Here is a 20647-nt window from a genome sequence, read left to right as displayed (position 1 = left end):
TGCATCGGGATCAGAAAGTACAATGCTCAACAGCTGTAAGCAAACCTTTTTATATTCTCATTACCAGTCAAAATTTAGTGACACATAAGACAGTGATGCCCTGCTACTTTCAGGGGACCCACTTTGAGTAGGGCATAGAGATACTCACTTTAGATTGGAATTAACCCACTTGTAATCACAAACGGCTGTGATTGTTCCATACTGACCAGCGGGGAGAAGTTATAGGAAGAACCAGGACAGCATGTGAAAACACTGTCTATGTGCTACATCAGCAGTGGTGTGGATGAGTATGTATGCCTTAATCAAAACACTGAGAAACTTTAACAGCAATTGAATTGAAAATACAGAGTTAAGAGTAAAAATTGGAAATGTATTAAAGGAACAGATCACCCAAAATGAAAATTCTCTCATCATTTATAGTTATGTGGATGTGCAAGAATTATTATAGAGGCAAGTTATGATCTATTACAGCTAATTTGTACATAATGCTGCTATAGTTATTTGTCAAGTCAAATGAATCTTGTGAAAAGATGTATGGTAAATGATATTCTGACTCATTGACTTGTTTTTGAACTAATGTTGTCAACAGTAACAAAATGATAATGTAATATTATGAATACATGTGTTTCTTATTTAACAGATTTTATTTGCAGCTCTGTGATGATCTGTTACCCAAAACGGCAGGTAAGCATAATAATAATTATTAGTGGTTATATTTTAGAGGCCCAAAAATGACCAGACACGCATGTCAAAATGTGCAACAAAGTGTGTAATGTACAATATTTGAGCAAAGACTGTAAATTCCACACTTTTACATTGCAATAGTGTTCAGTTTTCATTTGTTTTCAGAGATTTTCAGGGCCCTCTGTACAGGAGAGAATGACTTTGGAGATAAAGGCTCAGTGTATCACAGAATCATTCCTGAATTCATGTGTCAGGTGTCCATTAACTTTTCATAAGTTTTTATATTATTCTGTTTTTTTTTATTCATCAATTCATCTTGGTCAAGCCAGAAATGAATTTTTCCATTAAGGGGCAACTTTTCCCTCTGGATTTGATTTTCAGGTGCATTTTGTAGCTTTTAATTGGGCATTTTTTCCTAACCAAAAACAAAAAAAAGGGTACATACTTTTATGTCAAATATTACATTAAATAAAAAGATAATCTTAAATGTGAATACTTTGGATAATGTATTTCCTGTTACCAATAAAATTAAATCAATATACTGTGTACAAGATTATAAAAAGGCCTCAACAGAGAAATTTGTTATGGGGAATTGTTTGCTCCTATATTTAGAATTTTTAGGACATTTGTCACTTTAAGTGGCATTTTTGCCTTGAGCTCCTGATAATTTCTGACCCTGATCTTGGTTACGAGTTAAATGTTAGGCCATCTAATGATTTGCTGACAGGGTGAAGATTTTACTAATCATAATGGCACTGGCAGAAAAGCTATTTATGGAAAGAAATTTAAGGATGAGAATTTCAATATGAAAGACACTGGACCAGGTGATGTCACTACTGTACCCTCAACTTACCTCTACTTACCTTCAACTGCTGAGAGCTCCTGTCCACTAAACACAGAGATCAAAGTTCATATACAGCAGCAGCCTTTGACTACACACGCAATTATGTTTACATATTCCATGTATGCATTTGGCATGCAACATTATTCAGCTAAACAATAGAGACCCTTTTAGCTCCTCAGGGTTCTGATCTTCACAACTTCATTAAAAGCATGTCAAAAAGTGCAAAAGCCGCACATGCACATCTGTTTAAAACCACAAGGTGGTGCTATGTCTCCCTAAATTCCTGAAACAGATTTTGTAATCTTCTAACAAATGACCTACTTTCCAAGTGAATCAAAGCCAGTGTACCATAGTGCATTTTTGGTGCCAGGGTGTTCCTACACCAGCAAACCCTCTTGTTAGATTAATACGGGTAAATGGTGTTGGGTTGTATAATACGTGACTGGATGTAATAGAAGTAGAGAGCTGTAACTTACCTAAGCCAGATGTTGTCTTTCATCCAGTACCTGCTGCTTTTCAAACTTTCCTTTATTCTCTGGTTGTTAATATCATGAGATTTTCCCTGAATTTATACATCATTAAATGATTCAAATTGACAAATTTGCCAATAAAATTTGAGCCTGGAATAAGCCAGAATTCTCAGCAATCCGATTCTTCCCTCTTTCTTATAGGTGTATTGTCAATGGCAAACTCTGGGCCAAACACAAATGGATTACAGTTTTGCACTACAAAAACAGAATGGTATGCTAGTACAGAGGTTATTTGTTTAATTGTTACCCATTCAGACTGTCTTAAGTGTTTTTACCGGCTTGATATTCCTGTCATTCTCTCTGTCTTGATGGCAAGCACGTTGTGTTTGGTCAGGTCAAAGAGGGCATGGAGAATGGTTCTCTCATGGAGTCCTATGGCTTACATGTTGGAGGAACTGTAAAGAAGGTTGTCATTACAGACTGTGGAGAACACAAGTGATCCTGGAGAGTTCTGAATAAGTATATCTGATCATTTTAAATAGATTTGAATCTTTTCTATAACTGAAACTGCTGAAAGTGTCATGATATCAAAATTGTGCCACTGAAAGTACTTTTGAAAAGTGGACATCCTGTGACATCCTAAACTTCATCTAAAACAATTTTTATAAAGTGTTATGCTAATTATTGATAGTTACTACACAGGCAGCTTTTATGACCCCAATTCCTTGGTGTTCACCTGGCGGAGAACCTCAACTGGTCCCTCAACACCAGCTGTATTACCAAGAAAGCCCAGCAGCATCTCTATTTTCTTCGAAGTCTGAGGAAAGCACACTACATTCTATAGAGGGACTATTGAGAGCATCCTGAGCAGCTGCATCACTGCCTGGTTTTCAGACCGCACAGCCATGCAGAGGATAGTGAGGACAGCTGAGAAGATAATCGGGGTCTCTTTTCCCTCCATCAAAGACATTTACACAAAACGCTGCATCCTCAAAGCAACCAGAATTGTGGATGACCCCACACACCCTCACACAAACTCTTCACCCTCCTGCCGTCTGGCAAGAGGTACCGAAGCATTCGGGCCCTCACGGCCAGACTGTGTAACAGCTTCTTCCCCCAAGCCATCAGACTCCACAATACTCCGAGACTGGTTTTACACACACACACACACACACACACACACACACACACACACACACGTGTCCTGAGTTGCACTTTAATTTTGTCACTTTATACCTGGCTGCTACTTCAATAACTACTATGTGCATAGAACACTATCTCATAGTATGCTATGTTTACATTTGCACAATGTTATTAGCATGGGAGCAGGCTGTGCCAGCCGCAGTCTTTTATGTATTTGATTTGGCTGGGGCCATCTAATGCTATTATATGCATCGGGGAAGGTGTTCTTTTCCTTTCCTATTCCTTTATAATACCCTGCAGAGAACACATCCTGCCCGACGGGGAGGTAACATGTGGCAATAAGACACGTGTGTTCATCCGCTGCAAACCGGCTCAACCCAGTGACCAAAAAGTCTAGAAGGTATTGGGTGTTGCCCAGCCCACTGCCCAGCAGATGCCTGCTAGAGAGGTGCCACTGCCCACAAGGATGCCAGACTCCTTGTAGAGTGTGCTCGTATTCCCAAAGGGGCAGGCACGGCCTGGCCTGGTATGCCAGCACGATGGTGTTCATGATCCAGTGGGATCCAGTTGGAGACAGCGTTCCCTTTCCGCAAAAGCAGACAAAGAGCTGCTCAGAGCTCTGCGTGAGATCCAAATAAGTGTGCAAATCATGCACCAGACACAGCAACGATAAGACTGGGTCTGCCTCCTCCAGGGCAGCTTCGCTTGCAGGCTCACCACCTGACCCCTAAAGGTGTTGTGGGATCCTTGGGCACATAGACCGGTTGGGGTCTCAGGATTACGTGAGAATCTACTGGACCAAACTGCAGGCAAGTGTTGCTGGGAGAAAACGCTTGCAGGTCCCCAACCCTCTTGATGGAGGTGAGCACAATCAGGAGGGCCGTCTTTAAGGAGAGGGCTTTCAGCTTGACTAACACAAGTGGTTCAAACAGGGCTCTCCAAAGGCCCAGGAGGACCACGGAGAGATCCCATGAGGGGAAGAGGTGTGGCCTTGGAGGATTCAGCCTCCGGGCGCCTCTGAGGAACCTGATGATCAGGTCATGCTTCCTCAAGGACTTAACGTCCACCACGTCATGGTGTGCCACTATAATGGCCACATACACCTTCAAGGTGGAGGTGCACAGCCGTTCCTCCAGCCTCTCCTGCAAGAGAAAAAAAGATCACGATCACACAAACTACACAAAGATGGAAAGGCATCTTTAAAAAGTCACGTCTCTAAAAATACATTCACGTCAATGTGTTTTTCTCTAACAGAGAAAATACCACAGCGGGCAGTTGGAGGATTCCCATGAAGCAAACAGGTCCACCTGTGCTTTGCCGAATCACCACTCTCCGCTGAGCGTCCCCTGCCACGACAGCACATCCACTGTGGCATTGAGGCAGCTCAGGATGTGAGTGGCCCGCAACGAACTCAGAGATGGGCGCACTGAGAAAGCAAACTTTGTCAGCATCCCGGAGGAGTGAGTTGTGGCATGAGCCACATAAGCCGCCTTGGCGGTTTTATATATGCCACCGTCGCAGTGTTGTCCGGCCGGACAAACACACGATTTGCCTGGATCAACAACAAAAGCCTCCGCAGGGCGAGCAGTACCACCAACAACATGCGGCTGTGAGCGCCGCCCCGAACCCAGGAACCAATCATCTAGCCGCGAGGGCTCAAGAGAGGCTGGAGGGTTCCAGTCAAATCCAACACTCACGGCGGCCAGGGCAAGCATGGCTGTCAGCCCGTGCCCATTGAAATCCCCAAATCACATCCAGCGCCAACCGAGCCGGCCTTGTACCCGTAGGTAGAAGGCACGGCACAGGGGGCGGCTGGAGCAGCTTTCCCGCGGAAGAAGGAAACGATCACATCAAGGAACTACACAAAGATGGAAAGGCATCTTTAAAAAGACGTGTCTTTAAAAATACGTTCTCTCGAATTGTGCAGAAGGAGAGAAAGACGCTGGAATGCGCCATATATCCAACAGCATTCACTTCTTAATTTAGAGGCGAATGGACCGGCAGTGGGTTTCAGCTCGCTGACACACAACCACTCGGCTCCGAAGAAACATCCTGAATGAGTGCCCGTAAGGGGGAGTGGCATGCAAATTCCACTAGACAATTCTCACTGGCCTGGTGTTTGTGGCTTCCAAGTGCGAAACCTAGTGTCACTACATCGACACAACATCGAGTGAGTGACAGAAGGTGAACTCCAGACCACATGAATTGTGGAAAATCAGATGTGATCAAGGAGCTTTTTACAGGTTAATAAGGTGAATAAGGTCTATCCAACTTTACCTACCTGTCGCCATTGAAGGCATCAGTCTGTGAATTGATTAAGGTATTTTATGCTTACAATGTAAGCGAGTTACTAAGTATGGTTATACATACTACACAAGCTTGAGGATCAAATGCCATGGGGGAAATTATAGTTAAAACCATTATTAGTAATTTTTTTTTATTATTAGGATGAAAGATGAATGGAGATTGTTTACCTTCTATGAACTATGCCAGAGGAACCCAGAAGGTATTTAAAATAAATAAATTACACATGAAACTGGTTATAACATATGAATTTCTTCCAGGATATTTGAATCGTGTACCTTTTTTTTTATCGACTCGGCTGTTTATCAGAATTCTTTTAAATGTCCCTTAGAATAATCTCAAAACTTTTTTTAAACTATCCAGCGACAATATTTCCTGTCCCCTTAAGCACGATATGACATCCTGTTTGGCTACAAAACACCTCTAACCAAAAAGTGGAATTTACAACAAGAATCTTCTCATTAACATGTACTGTACATATTAATTAAACATTCATGTTGATTGTGGAGATTGGTTTATTTTTAAAGTTTAGGAAACATTTCGGGAGACAGGCTATTATAAATGTAACCAATTCTGCCGTGCAAAAGCAAACTACGTAACTATATATTTTGTCTAAATTGAAAACAGTGCAGTCTCCTAAATGAAAACATACGGGGTCTGAACTCACAACTGGTTTGTTTGACTTCTCAGATTGCAATGTTTCTATAGAGACATTCTTATTCCCTTTCTCTTTAAGTCTGCATTGTTGCAACAAACTTGATATAATTTGGGCCTCCACCCTCTTGTGAAGTTTAAGGGATTTGGAATGTGTAGGCCAATTACTTAAAGTTGGCTTCAAGAGAAAAGCCAGCTCCTTTGCCAAGTACTAACATTCACATACAACCTTCATATTCTGATCAGCCACAACATTAAAACCACTGACAGGTGAGGTGAATAACATTGATTATATTGTTACAATGGCACCTGTCAAGGGGTGGGATATAGTAGGCAGCAAGTGACCAGTCAGTTCTTGAATTTCATATGTTGGAAGCAGGAAAAATGTGCAAACGTAAGGATCTGAGAGACTTTGACAAGGGCCAAATTGTGATGACTGGGTCAGAGCATCTCCAAAACGGCAGATCTTGTGGGGTGTTCCCAGTATACAGTGGTTAGTACCTCCCAAAAGTGGTATAAGAAAGGAAAACCAGTGAACCGGCGACAGGGTCATGGCGCCCAAGGCTCATCGAATGCGTGTGGGGAACTAGCCCGTCTGGTCCGATCCCACAGAAGAGCTACTGTAGCACAAATGGCTGAAAAACATAATGTTGGCCATGATAGAAAGGTGTCAGAAAACACAGTGCATCACAGCTTGCTGCGTATGGGGCTGCGTAGCTGCAGACCGGTCAGAGTGCCCATGCTGACCCCTGTCCACCACCAAAAGCGCCTACAATGGGCACGTGAGCGTCAGAACTGGACCATGGAGCAATGGAAGAAGGTGGCCTGGTCTGATGAATCACATTTTCTTTTAGATCATGTGGACGGCCGGGTGCATGTGCATCGTTTACCTGGGGAAGAGATGGCAGCAGGATGCACTATGGGAAGAAGGCAGGCCGGCGGAGGCAGTGTGATGCTCTGTGCAATGTTCTTCTGGGAAACCTTGGGTCTTGGCATTCATGTGGATGTTACATGTACCACCTACCTAAAGATTGTTGCAGACCACGTACACCCCTTCATGGCAACGGTATTCCCTAATGGCAGTGGCCTCTTTCAGCAGGATAATGCACCCTGCCACACTGCAAAAATCGTTCAGGAATGGTTTAAGGGACATGACAAAGAGTTCAAGGTATTGACTCAGCCTCCAAATTCCCCTGATCTCAATCAGATTGAGCATCTATGAGATGTGCTGGACCAACAAGTCTGATCAATGGAGGCCCCCATCTCGCAACTTACAGGACTTAAAGGATCTGCTGCTAACATCTTTGTGCCAGATACCACAGGACAACTTCAGCGGTCTTGTAGAGTCCATGCCTCGACAGGTCAGAGCTGTTTTGGCGGCACAAGAGGATTTGATTGGTTTATGTATACAGTCGTTACAAGTAAAACACACATCTGTGTCTTCAAACCTCCAATGTTGCAAAGATGAGGCAAAAGGTTCACAGAGATTACTTAACTAAAAGAAACACTCTTCAGTCCATTCGACAATAAATTAAGCTGATTTCAGAATGACAAGTGTTCCCTAAGGCTTCAGACTTGGTGTTCAATTGCACAATCATAAGCATCATTCCCCAGGTCTACATCTTAATAAATAATCAGTCCATTTTGCATTCAGCATGACTGATTTAAAATGGACAGAGTTTCCTAACACCCAGAGATGTGCCAAAGAGTGTTGCAATACAAAAGCATGCTGTGCATACATTTAGGCCAAACTGAACTGAAATACACATGAGAAAGTAATAAAACCTCAAAGTCACGGTTCATTTAGAGTCAATGTTTTAATTGAACAAACTTCTAAAAGCACAGTCTTCAGTTTTCCTAGCAAACAAATAAGGCACATATCGGAATGCCGTTTCATGGACCATGAGCAACAGATTTTGATCTCTCTTCACATTCTAATACATTCCTCCTTCAAACCTTTGTTACTCTGTCCAATCCAATATGATCAATATGATGACAAATATACAGACATTATAAACATGAATTTCTAATTTGTCACATGAAAGTTAAATCAGTACATTCAGTAACTTTATTAATGTTACTGGAAATCCTAGAAGTAAATAAAGGCATTTATTCATAACTAATAATTGGAGAGATGTATTCTACAAAATATATCTTGCCAATAATTAAAAATGTATTAATATTAAATAAAATACATTGTACAAATTATATTTCTTGAATCGTTTGGAAAAACATGCACATGCAAATTCAGTCCCACACGCTTGTTTGAAAATGTTACATATTATAAAAACATTTCAACATCATTCCTGACTTGGCAGTAACTGGGGATTATGGCTAATTAGAGCTCACAGTTTCATACAGTATGGGCCTAATTTACTAGAACATTTAATTGATGTAAAAGCAATTCAGTTACATGGTCAATGACTGGAGTTAGTCACATCTTTTGCTCTTTATGCCACTCTTTTGCTTATAATAAACATATCAGTAAAAAAGGCCCTATGACTTACAGTGTGTGAGTCAGTCTCTATTCTGTTTCTACAATGTTAGAACAAAAGTGTTACAACTTTCCTATAACTGCAATGCAAAACATTCATGCTGTATAGCACACAACAATTCTAAACACACATTTATACTTATAACAGGCAAGGCTACTATATACCAATAACATCTATAACAACAAAACACAAATAAAATGGCTTGTAAGGGCATAATCATTTTGTACCAACTTTTGAATAATATTCTATGTAGTCATCAATATTTTCTTCATAGTGTAGATTTAGTTGCATATTTTATACAAAAACAAAAAAAAAGATTTGAATTGTTAAAAAAAGAACAAATCCTTTCATAAATATTTATATCTGTAGGATATAACCAAAGATTACTGTAAAACATAACAGCAAAACAACAAAAGAAGATAACAAAAAACTCCCAGCTCTTTTGTATCTCAGCAATTTGCCCTTTTTCACATACAAAGTTTTAATATTGCATCATAACATTTTGAAAGAGCTTACTTGGCAATGATGGCAATCTAATATATACACAAAACACATACTTGTATCTTTGTAAGGGAAAAATAAATCTTGTCAGGATAACAAATTGCTTCAAAATCTTCATTGTCTATAGTTTCCAAAATACACATACCTTTAATAGAAAATAACATGATTATACTGAAAGTGAACTATAAAAGTCAAGTATATGTATTTCAAGACAAACACAAGCGCAAATAAATCACTTTGTATAGTTTTAAATGCATGTACGCTTTGTCAACACCACAAGCTCTGCCATTCGTTCAATAAAGCAGAGACAAAAAACCTACTGGGACATGATTTCAGGGGAAGTTCCCAACAAATAATAATACAATTTTCCTAAATATGTCTTCAACATTTGCAAAACTCAGGCCTGTTATCATTAAGTCAATGAGGAAATCTTGGTACTGCCTTTGTGTAGTGCAATGCAACTAATAATGCATGTTTTATTATGTGGCCTTAGTTGCGCATTAGATCATCTATTCATGTTTACAGAAATTAAAATGAATTAAATTGATCCAAAGATGCAAGGAAACATTACAAGTAAAATGTCAGCTATGGGCACTCATTCATTTCACTGGTTATTTTCATTACATCATTCATTATGGTGTTTATCAAAAACTAGAGTAACTCATTCCAGCCTAAATGAGGCTTGAAGTAAACCTTGGCATGTAAAATGTATGCACAGTGGAGCCATTAGCAACACCAGAACATTGTGAAAAGTACAGTTACTTAGAATCAATGATGGCATTCTGAGAACAAAGTAGCGTCAACTTACAGACAGACTTGATTTTTATTCAACAGTGATCTAACAATTTAAAAGTGGATGATTGTTTGATTGAATGTACCATGATAATGGCAAAATAAAAATATAATGTCTCCAAATCATTACTAAAGCAAGAAGAATAATTAGCTGGTTTACATTTTCAGCCATCCAATCCATACTCTTCTTCCACAGCATCAGACATGACATCACCTACCGAAAATCCAGACTTTTCATGACCAAGCTGTATTACTCAACTAAGGCACTAGACGTTCCCTTCCGACAAGATTAATATCAAACTGAGGTTTTTCCTATGAATGAAACATTAACAAATATTCAGACAACACAAAATATGTGGACTCCAAAGTTAAGTAAACAATTTTACACATTGTATTTACCATGTAAATGCATTCAACTTAATATGTACATCTTAGATTTACAAAGCAATAACCTCAATTAGAAAATTTCTCACAATGTCGTCTACATTTTACTTTCCAAATATGTAAAGCTACATTTATTATTAGATGATCTTGGGTCACAGTCAAATATGACCAATTAATACTTCATATAAGTCATAAGAAGAGGTAAACGGTGCATAGGCAAGCTGTTTTATCCTGTACACACTTCCTTCCATCCAAATGTTAATGTACTCCCATCATAATGCTCTCAAATACTTCTGTCTCCCTAATACATCTTCTGACCAATTACATTTACCCAAATATTACAGATTACATCTCCAAAGACTCTTCAGATTTACTTACTTTATCTTTCTTTTCCATTTACAAGCTTGTATTGTCCACCAAGATAGAAAATCTTTTCCAAAAATCACAGTTACGACAGGGTATAATTAATCTATTTTCAGTCTAAAGTTATGTTTGCAACTAATGCATAGACATACGATTATGTTGTGTTGGGTAATGCTTAAAGGGATAGTTTACCCAAAACTTTAAAATCTATTATAATTTACTTAAATTTAATCAAAAACCATGTGACTATCTTTCTTCTGTGGAACAAATAAGGAGATATTAGGTAGTATGTTAGCCTCAGTCACCATTCATTGCATCTGTATTGTTCATTCAGTGAAAGTGAATGGTGACTGAGACTGGCATTTTAACATTTCCTTCTGTGTCCATGGATTCATGAATGCTTGTTAATTAGTTAATTAAAACATTTTAGTGCAAGGGTCTGTGGTCAAATTAATGGTTGTGAATGAATAATTAAGGCTTACATACCACATATTGTAAAGATATAAAGGTTGTACCTGCCTATAAAGTAAGGCCTGAATTTACATACAACCTTTTTCCGGAGCAGTGTTCATATAAGATACATGAGCACTGGTCCATATGAGATGTGTAATGCAAATACACTCCCTATCCTGAGGCAAATACTTTTTCGTAAAGAAACCATTTTTAAATGGTAGAACATAAACGAAAAGCACAATGCTTGACCCCTGCACCAGAAAATTAAAAACCTTTACATGGGTTTCAAAGATGACTGAACCAGTTCTCTGGCAAAAGTGTACAACCTACATAATCAAATTTTTTAAAGGACGGTAATGGCAGTTCTGCACATCAGCTAGCCGTGGCTTTGTTTTTAACATCCACACACAACTTAGCAACAGTATGACAACATAAAGGAATAAATGACTGCATAAGTTGTTATGGTTTTGCATAGTTGCCAACAACTCCATGAAAATGTTTTGTGTGCCTCCAGGGCTACATATAGCAGGCTTCACAAAATTATCTAGCATTTGGCATTTCATTCATATGTGTGAAGGATATAAACCACCTGTATGCAGCTAAATCGAAGCATTCAAAAAGTCTATTCTACAGTAGTTTCTAATAGCAAGAGATGGAGTTAGACAATATCTGCCTACATATAAACACAGATGTGATTATCCCAGTTTCGTAAAATCCATTGCACTACGATACGATATACAAACACAACAAATAAATATGTGACATAAAAGCTAGGGATGGAAAATCCATTATCCCTCTGTTAATTCACAGTTAATATGATGTGCTATTGACCCCAGAAAAAATCTGAAAAGGCACACTGGGCCCTTGTTTAAGTGAACTAATTTCACACTTTTGTCGCTCGGCACATCCACATAGTTCACTCGGCAGGGAGAATGAAAGGAAAGTCTGTAAACACACAATCAGGGGACGCAATGATGAGGTAATCCATTGCGTCCTGTATGGATAGAAATACTGTCAGTGACAAATGTTCCAAACATTTTTCAATCGTCCATTATACACATATGAAAATGTAATGTGTTGCAAGCTGCTGATAAACAAAGCCGTTACTATCATTAGAGATATTTACATGAATATTTTGGCACTTTTCACTTTTTTCTTGGAGCGCTTGGTAGGGAAAGTGAAGGGAAAGGGGGTTAGAGGAAGGAAGGAGATGATGGGTAATTCAGGGAACCTCCTTATTGCACACGGCGGCAGTAGTAGCCCAGGACTTTACACTTCTCGCACAAATGTTGCGGGTGTTCCTTGCTCTGGTCAGAAACGTCCAGGCCATCGGGTTTTTCTAAAGGACGCTTAGAAGAACAGAACATGTGAATCACACTTTTATAACATAAAAAGTGTTATAACTGTGAACAAAAACTTGAACTCAAAAGTAAATGAAAATATATATATATTAAAAAAAATATATATAGATAGATAGATAGATAGATAGATAGATAGATAGATAGATAGATGATAGATATAACTGAAATGATTGAAAAAACTGAAACTACATAAAAATACATTTTAATGACTTCAAAATTAAAGGAATGTTCCAGGTCCAGTACAATCAACAGCATTTGTGGCATAATGTTGATTACCACACACACACATAAAAAAGAATTGCTGTTACAGTAAGGCACTTACAGTGGAAGTGAATGTGGCCAGTTCACAAGACAAACATTTTATGTGTTGACCTGATTGTAGTGTGACGAATCATGGATTTTTTTAGCATTACAGTGTTAACCAGATTACAGGGTTCCCCGTTATTTTGGATAGAACTTTACACTGATAAGGTTGGCTGGCAATTTTTTGCATACTAAAATTGTGTTAACATGTACAGTATATTGTTTATTTCTTGAGGTTATTATTGTGAATATTTAAAAGTTTAAGGCCTGGCTCCATTCACTTCCATTGTAAGCAGGCCTACCTTACTGTAATCGAAATAATGACACAAATGCTAGTGATTAAGTTTAGGCAGAGGCTATTTGTATGAAGTGTAAAAAGCAACAAAAAGCATCTTTGCACTAATTGGAAAATATGAGAGAAAATAGTGGCAGGTACTATTACACCCCTAACATACAGTATAGTGGCATCACTGCAGCACTTTTATTGTGTTTATTTAAAGTCATTCAGACACCCTAAACCTAACCATACCTTACCAAAATTAACCATGGTTTTACTACATTAACCATAGGCTCATCATGGTATTTTGTCGTAATACATTTTTACCATGGTTAACCTCATCAAAACTATAGTTTCCACCAAAAAACATTGTTACTACAATATTACTACAGTAAAACCATGGTAAATTCTATCCAGATCAAACCCTGCTCTCAATCCATTCACCTTTACTGTGAACAAATCACTGTGAGGAATCACTTTTATTTATTATCATAATTATTATTTTAGGAAATATTAAGAGTGGAGACATGGGGGAAAAAGTATGACAAAAGGCGGAATTCGAACCCGGATCATCAGCGTGACAAAGCATTTTCACACCGTCGTAACACTCTGAGCTACTACAGCAACACGTGGGGGTGCATTCAGTCGTTAACTTTCCAGATTACTGGAGTGCAAATAGTCACTCAATTCTCCGTTCACTTAACCCACTAAACATCTAACCCATTAACCAGTTTAAGTTAAAAAAATGTTTTACTGAAAAACCAAACTAAATCTAGAAAACACTGAAAACTAATACTAAACTGAAAACTAACTAAAATCTAAACAAAATTGAAAGGACACACTGAAAATAAAATATAAATTAAAACCAAATTCAAAATTCAAAAATATAATAACCCTGGCACAAACCTTTCTGTCCATATTATTCAGGCTGAATTCTGAGATTTGTTTTTCCATTTGGCTAGACTCTATGGAGATATGGTTTTGGAAATCGAAATATCAGGATTTTGTATGTGCAAGTTTCAAACCACAATGGATCAACCACAGGGGTGTGTCAAAAGTTTGTTTAGGACAGATTTCAAGAGTCAATTCATCATTCTTGTTATTAATCTTTGCCAGCAGTACATGCTTTTTCTTTTTTTAAATTAATTCTTCATTTAATTCTTTCCTACTTATTCTGCAAATCAGTATATTACACAAAAGGATTTAAAGCTTTTGTAGATGCCTACAGGATTCCACTTCTTAGGCTACCAACCAGCACAACAACAAGTGAGGGAAGACTCTGTAGTAAATCTTTGTCTTGGACATAATGCAAAAGACACTGAGAATATGCGTGAGCCAAATCTTTTTGGGTGTTGATCACAAATAATACTTCTGCAATTATTTGTTTTCCCACCCATTGCTTTTGGAAGATCGTTTAACAGTCTTGTTATTTTTTCCTGTATGTCTCATCTGCACTCTGTGAATTATGGAAAACCAGGTTACAACAGGCCACTGGGAGGAGATAGCGCTGTAACCTAAGGGAGTGTTTGCACAAGAGCCAAATTATCATTTATGAATGATAATATGAGGAAATGTCTAATACCACCGCAAATTAAGAATTTGGATACTCTAGCATGATGCTCTTAATACGCACAATGAGGTCCTGCCAAAATGAAAAAAGCGCAGGATGCTTGGGGAGGACTTTATATTATACCTCTGTTACATGTCTGTTCTCATACTGTAAAGATGTCAGCCTAGTTCCCTGTGCATGTCATTAAATATGAGAATGATAAAAGCAGGGATCTCCAGATGCCAGCCTCCTAGAGCACATTCTGGCAAAGGGCTATTTTATACAACAGTGTGGCATTGGCGCCCAATAGGAACTGTTGTAGATATAAAATACTTTACAATGTACAATTTGGAGAATAGAATGATTTCCATACTCCACATCTTGGAAGAATGATTTCCATTGTGAGAGAACAATAAAAACTGCATTTTTATATGTTTGCTTCAGATACAGCGTAGGAGAACCAGCTGCAAACCCTAAAAGATTCTTTGATATACAGTATATTGCAGTGAGCTGCATGTGCTTGCTGCAGGAAACATGTTAAGTGGGTGAGACTGAAATGCTAAAGGATTTGCTTGTCAAAAGGGAATTACCAATAATACTCTCTTGTGGATGAGCTTGCCTTCTTAACAGCTGGCTCCTTCGGTACAATGTCTGCTAATGCAATTGGATGCAAAATTACTTAAAGAAAAAGTAATTGCAAAAAATGTGTCCTTCTCAGAACCACAAAACATTATTTGCAAGAATACTTGCCTATGTAGTGTTGTGCTTAAATGCAATGTTAACCAGTGACACCGTGGATGTCTATATGTAATCTTGAGATCATAAGTGGTTCCTGTTCAAACATATGTTTTTTACTGTGTTGTGTATCTATACTCTTTTTCAGTGTTATCGTTAACAAAAACAGTAACACTTCACAATAAGGTTCTATTCATTAACATTAGTTCATTTCAATTAATCAAAATACTACTGTTCATGTTTATGTTAGTACATGGTGACTTATCTAATGATAACATCAAACTTTTAATGTAAAAATGTATTAGTATTCGTAGAAATTAACAAATTAAAAGATTAATAAATGCTGTGTATTGTTCATTGTTAGTTTACTTTACTCTATTGTTTTTAATAATACTAAATATTTTCGTAACATAATTGGGAAAATGAAACTAAACTTAAATGCATTTTTACGTAGGCAAAACGAACAAAAATATATAATTAAAAAAACAATAATTAATAGGATTGGATTTTAGTTTTTGATCAACAGTATGAAATATGAAACCTTTACAACCCATCTTCTTCATTATACATTAAAATGCCACTAGCATTTTAATGTTACATAGCAGTAACACCAGACAGTCCTAAAAAATGAAAGGCATTAAACATATTTAAATTAACGCATTATCTTTGGCAGCCCTAAAATACTGTAAAATATCTAAAAAACTAAAAATCATAGTATGAAAACTGAAGGAAACTAAACTAACTTGAATGGACGAATAAAAAATGAAAAATAAATAAATTCAAACTCTATATTAACTATTAAGTTCCCCTGATCATGAGTGCTTCCTAAAAAAGGAGCCCTTCTCAAGGGTCCAAGGAGTATGTAAGATTGGTGGATGCCTTGGGCTTGTTTCAGGTTTCAAGAGCACCCGCTGGGCCCCATCCCCAAATACGCCCAGGGCAATCTGGAGCCTATTGTAAACCGGCCGCGCTTTTCCACTGACCTGAGAGCCAAATGGTGACATAACAGGTTACTGTCTATGAGGTAGTTTCACGTGACTACCTCAAACATAAACAAACATGGCACGTCACAGTGTGTTTGTAGACAGCTTTTACTCTTGTTTTTGAGAACATATTTAAACATACATTGCTCAACAAGATTGTCAGAGAGGACATCTACGCTAAAGACGACAGGTAATGTAATTACATTATATTGTATGAACTATGCAGATGGTTGTATTTAGATTTTTGCCATAGCATATAATATTATTGATTGAGAATCCTACTGTTTTACTTAACATATAGCCACGATCTTCCAAACTTAGTAGCTGGTCAAAAATCCCCTTACAGAACAAAACAATGCACAAAATAAGATGACAACAGAGTAAGAAAAGCTAACAAAGTTGCCAAATATAACAACTTACTGAAATCAAGTGCAGAGAACACCGGCGATTCACTGTTTATCATGAGCATTACTGGCTGAATTCAATGAAATTCAATTCAATGCAATGTTAAATAGCAGAATGTCCGAGTCCAAAACATCATTGCTCTGTTCACTTTAGCTTTTGCTTATGTCCTTCTTATGGTCCATGTACTCCCTAAACTGTTTTTCAGTTTGTTTATGATTGGTCAATTGAAGGCGGCGTGCATTTTTTTCCCTTTGCGATCTCTCTAGTCTATCTCAGACCTTTCCATACCATATTGCAAGTAGAGCACTCGTTTCGTCATGTTACCTGAATGCTTTTGATGTATGATAATTTTGTGGGTTTTTAATGTTGTTATAGAGTGAAGAAGTACTCCTTGTTGCAGACGGTAGCTAATGTTGTTGTTTGGGAAAACTTTACAATGGTGACAAAACATTATCCTGCCCTCCGTCCCCTGACATAATCGGTTCCTGAGTAGAGACCAACAAACTTTTGGGGCCGGTGCGGAACCAGGTTTTCAGCCCCAGAGCAGCCTTTTCTGTGGTGGAAATGTGCAGAACAGTTCGAGATTTCACACTGGCCGAGGAACCCACACCCACATGTAGGTGGAAAAGGGCTCACATAGGCCTACAGTTTACTCCCAGATTAGAAAAACGTGGATCTATCATTTTAGTGTTACAAATTATATGGACTGTTACAAGAATTTCACTGTACCTGTTTATGAGGATACACATTGATGTGGCATTTGATGCATTCTTGTCCCATGTTAGCCCAGGAGTTCCCACTCATCCACTTCCTCTTGCATTTAGGACACTTGTATTCACCAAAACACCTCTTCTTTCCCTGGTATGGAGTCAGTCCTTCACCTTTGGGTCTGGCCTGATAGGGCATAATGGAGGGAGAGTTTAATGAATAAGATGAACACAGAATTTAGCTCAGAAGAGCTACATCCACCAGATCAGCTAAAACAGCTCTGACCTTATTTTAGGTCCTGAACAATTAGAGGACTCAGTGGATGATGACAAATTTGTATAAATTTGTGACCAGTCAAATTGTATGCAAATAAGTAAGGCATTGTGCACGCACTTGTTTTTGGGGGAACATGAGAATGTGACTTCCTTCTTTTTGTTAAACTGTCTAGAATACGACTGTCATGAAATTAAAATAGTGACCAAGTGGTCTACATTTAAGTTAAAATCTATGGCCAATATTGTTCTGGATATCAAGTAAATATAGTATTTAGAAAGAAAAATCTTACAGTCGACTGATTGGGAACTTCTGGTTTATATATTTAGCCTGAAAGAAGCTGGTATGTGAATCAAAATATTACATGAGTTTATAGCAAGTGTTATATTTTGAATCTATAAATACAGGCTATATTTTATGTGTATTTAAAATATATAAATAAAGTGTCATTTAAAACAGGTGTAATTTTTTTTATCTGTTTGGCATACAGTATCAAGAAATGGAATCATCCAGACCTAAACTCATTATAATGGAAAAGGCTTTAGTGAAGTATTAGTATTTGCAAGGGTGTAGCACTCTTTCAAAAGATAATTTGCTAAATCTTTTCAAGCTAAACCCATATCAAGTCTAAAAGGTGGATTTGTATACAGTATTCTTTGCGTTTTGTTACTTTGGGTTGATTGAGTGTCCATCAAGCCAATCACCGGTTTCATGAGCTGAAACAACACTTACATAGGCTGTAAGTCAGACAGTCTAATCAATGCGGCTCTGTTCATTTCTACAAAGTTGCAGTACAATAAATTACTAACAATGAACAGGACAATAGATACAGTAAGGCACAGTGTAGCGCCGACCAGTACACAGTAGTGCAAAAAGATGACAGTTTCTAAAAATGCCAAATGTAAACATAACATACTATGAGATAGTGTTCTATGCATTTAAGCAGATTACTTGATCTGTGTTAAATAAGTAAAGCCATTTTTTAAATCAGCTGCTGTTTTTACCTCTGTGTTGGTGTGCAGTCGAAAAACTGGAGGAAAAAGATAAACCAGCTGTGTTCTTCGAACACTTTACTGAAGTGAATGGATATGTAGACACACTTTTTTTATACATGAAAACGCATAGATGTTTTTGAAACTCATTATAATAATATAAGGCTATTATTGTTGTCACAGACTGTAGGGAAATTATAGATTTGCTTTGTTCTTATTATGCTTTAAACTTTTACTATAGTCTCTTTGTAGATCAGTAGACATACACATTTTAAAGAATTAAAATGTTCTTTTGATTGGAGCTTTGTTGACTACCTAGTTTCACACTCGTTTGTCACATTCTGGCATCACCAGAAATGGTCACTGAACGAATCATTAAATGGATCTGAATGAATTTTGTGAACGTAGTCAAAACACTCGAGCCACATGGATACATTTACATCCCACAATGTACAAGTGCAGAGTAAAAAATTAATTGTGCACAATTGTCATTATTGTAATTGATTAAAAAATGTATTCAGGACCAGCTTGTTCTCAGTACTTTATTGCCATGTGTGAAACAGAAGCAAGTGCTCCACAAGAAGCCCTTTATATTTGCATCTAATTATGCAAAATGTTGCAATTAATTTGCAATACTTGAATCTTTAAAATACAAAAAATATTACATGTACATAATATGCATATATTAATATGAAACATACATCAAATATATTAATATATACTGTAATATATTAATACTGCACTGTAAGTGTTGGGTCAGTGCGAGCCACCTACTGACGGTTGTGTCCCCCCACTTTTAAAATGACTGCTACGCCCTTGAGTATTTGATTGAAACATTGTGCAGAGCTGTACGTCCACCTCTATTGAATTTCCATGTCGAACTCACATACTTTTTAAACAATAAAAATCATTAAAATAAAATCCTGTAGCAACTGCAAGAGAACTACACTAAGAAATTAAAAAAAATAAAAAGGAGGGGCTGTTTTTCATGAGTTATATGAGACTCTTAAAAAGGAGAAAGTATTCTCACAAGGACTTTATTATGGGAGTAGTTTCAAAATGATTAAATGCTGACATCAATATCTAAGCCTCTACAACTGCAAAAAGGAAAAGACTATGTTTTCCCTTGAGCATCACAAACATCATCATTTTGGTCTCTAAATGCAAAGTTTGTCCAAAACAAACACAATTAAAAAGCTTAACGCAAGCCGATCAAATCCTGTCACAACTGATTCTGTGCTGTACACAAAACGCAGAAAAACATCTAAACAGAATGTTGGTACTTACAGAGAGCTGATAACTTGAAATATGATACTAATCTAGACAAATGCATCATCCTACACTGGACGAGATGCTATGTGTGGTATGGCAGACCTCTCCTGGAAGGTTTAGATTCCAAACCACTGCACAAATTTGAAAATTCTGAATATGAGGAATTTTTATTATTTTAATCATGTAAGTAAATTCAAACCTCAGATAATTGCAGTGTGGTCAAAACATGCTTTCTGGTCATGGAGTTCAACATATTTCCTCTTTCCTTTTTCACTTAAAGTGATAGCTGACCCAGAAATTCTGTCATCATGTACAAAACCTCATGTTGTTCTAAGCCTGTATTACTTTCTTTCTTCAGTGGAAGACAAAAGAAAATGTTAGGCAGCGTGTTAGTCTCATCTGCTTTTGTGGTCTGTGAAATAAAGTTATCCCTTAAGTGAAAAAGGAAAGTGGAAATATGTTGAACTCCATGAAAGCATGTTTATTACTATCCTAACTATCCATTTAAAAAACCTTAACAAAAAAACGAAACAAAAAAACCCTAAAAGAAGTAGCCAACCATAGTGCGCTATGAACCCATCAGAGTGGCTGTGATTTTTACTCAAAAAAGGATTTAGGATATGAATGCATGCATAACTGTGTGTAATCTTGCATAACCAATTGTCCCTTTCCCTGACTGCCAGAGTGTTTATTCCACACTCT

General features: G+C 37.6%; 2 protein-coding genes across 2 annotated transcripts in view; one reads left to right on the top strand and one right to left on the bottom strand.

Annotated features, from left to right (window-relative positions):
- Positions 1-258: 258 nt before the first annotated feature.
- On the top strand, positions 259-2725 carry LOC127617508 (peptidyl-prolyl cis-trans isomerase F, mitochondrial-like). Its single transcript, XM_052089477.1, has 6 exons — positions 259-287; positions 641-684; positions 850-938; positions 1412-1508; positions 2200-2270; positions 2363-2725. Exons 1-6 carry the CDS (start codon positions 259-261, stop codon positions 2495-2497), a joined length of 465 nt encoding a protein of 154 aa, XP_051945437.1. The 3' UTR covers positions 2498-2725.
- Positions 2726-7906: 5181 nt separating this feature from the next.
- Positions 7907-20647, bottom strand: part of LOC127618020 (zinc finger CCHC domain-containing protein 24-like) — a 57371-nt gene continuing 44630 nt past the window's right edge. The window contains exons 3-4 of the mRNA XM_052090235.1: positions 17430-17594; positions 7907-12436 (exon numbers count right to left, since the gene is read on the bottom strand). Coding sequence (XP_051946195.1) covers positions 12323-12436; positions 17430-17594 — 279 coding nt within the window. The 3' untranslated portion in view covers positions 7907-12322. The remainder of the gene's footprint in view (positions 12437-17429; positions 17595-20647) is intronic.

Source organism: Xyrauchen texanus, chromosome 24, assembly GCF_025860055.1.
Source record: "Xyrauchen texanus isolate HMW12.3.18 chromosome 24, RBS_HiC_50CHRs, whole genome shotgun sequence".
Lineage (NCBI taxonomy): Eukaryota > Metazoa > Chordata > Actinopteri > Cypriniformes > Catostomidae > Xyrauchen > Xyrauchen texanus.
The sequence above is the reverse complement of the archived record's forward strand: the minus strand, read 5'-3'. Positions and strand labels throughout refer to the sequence as shown.

Coding starts and splice junctions, on each gene's coding strand:
- LOC127617508 (XM_052089477.1), top strand. CDS start 259: ATGTGCTACATCAGCAGTGGTGTGGATGA. Junction 288..640: donor ATCAGCAGTGGTGTGGATGA/GTATGTATGCCT, acceptor CTTATTTAACAG/ATTTTATTTGCAGCTCTGTG. Junction 2,271..2,362: donor GCACTACAAAAACAGAATGG/TATGCTAGTACA, acceptor CATTCTCTCTGT/CTTGATGGCAAGCACGTTGT.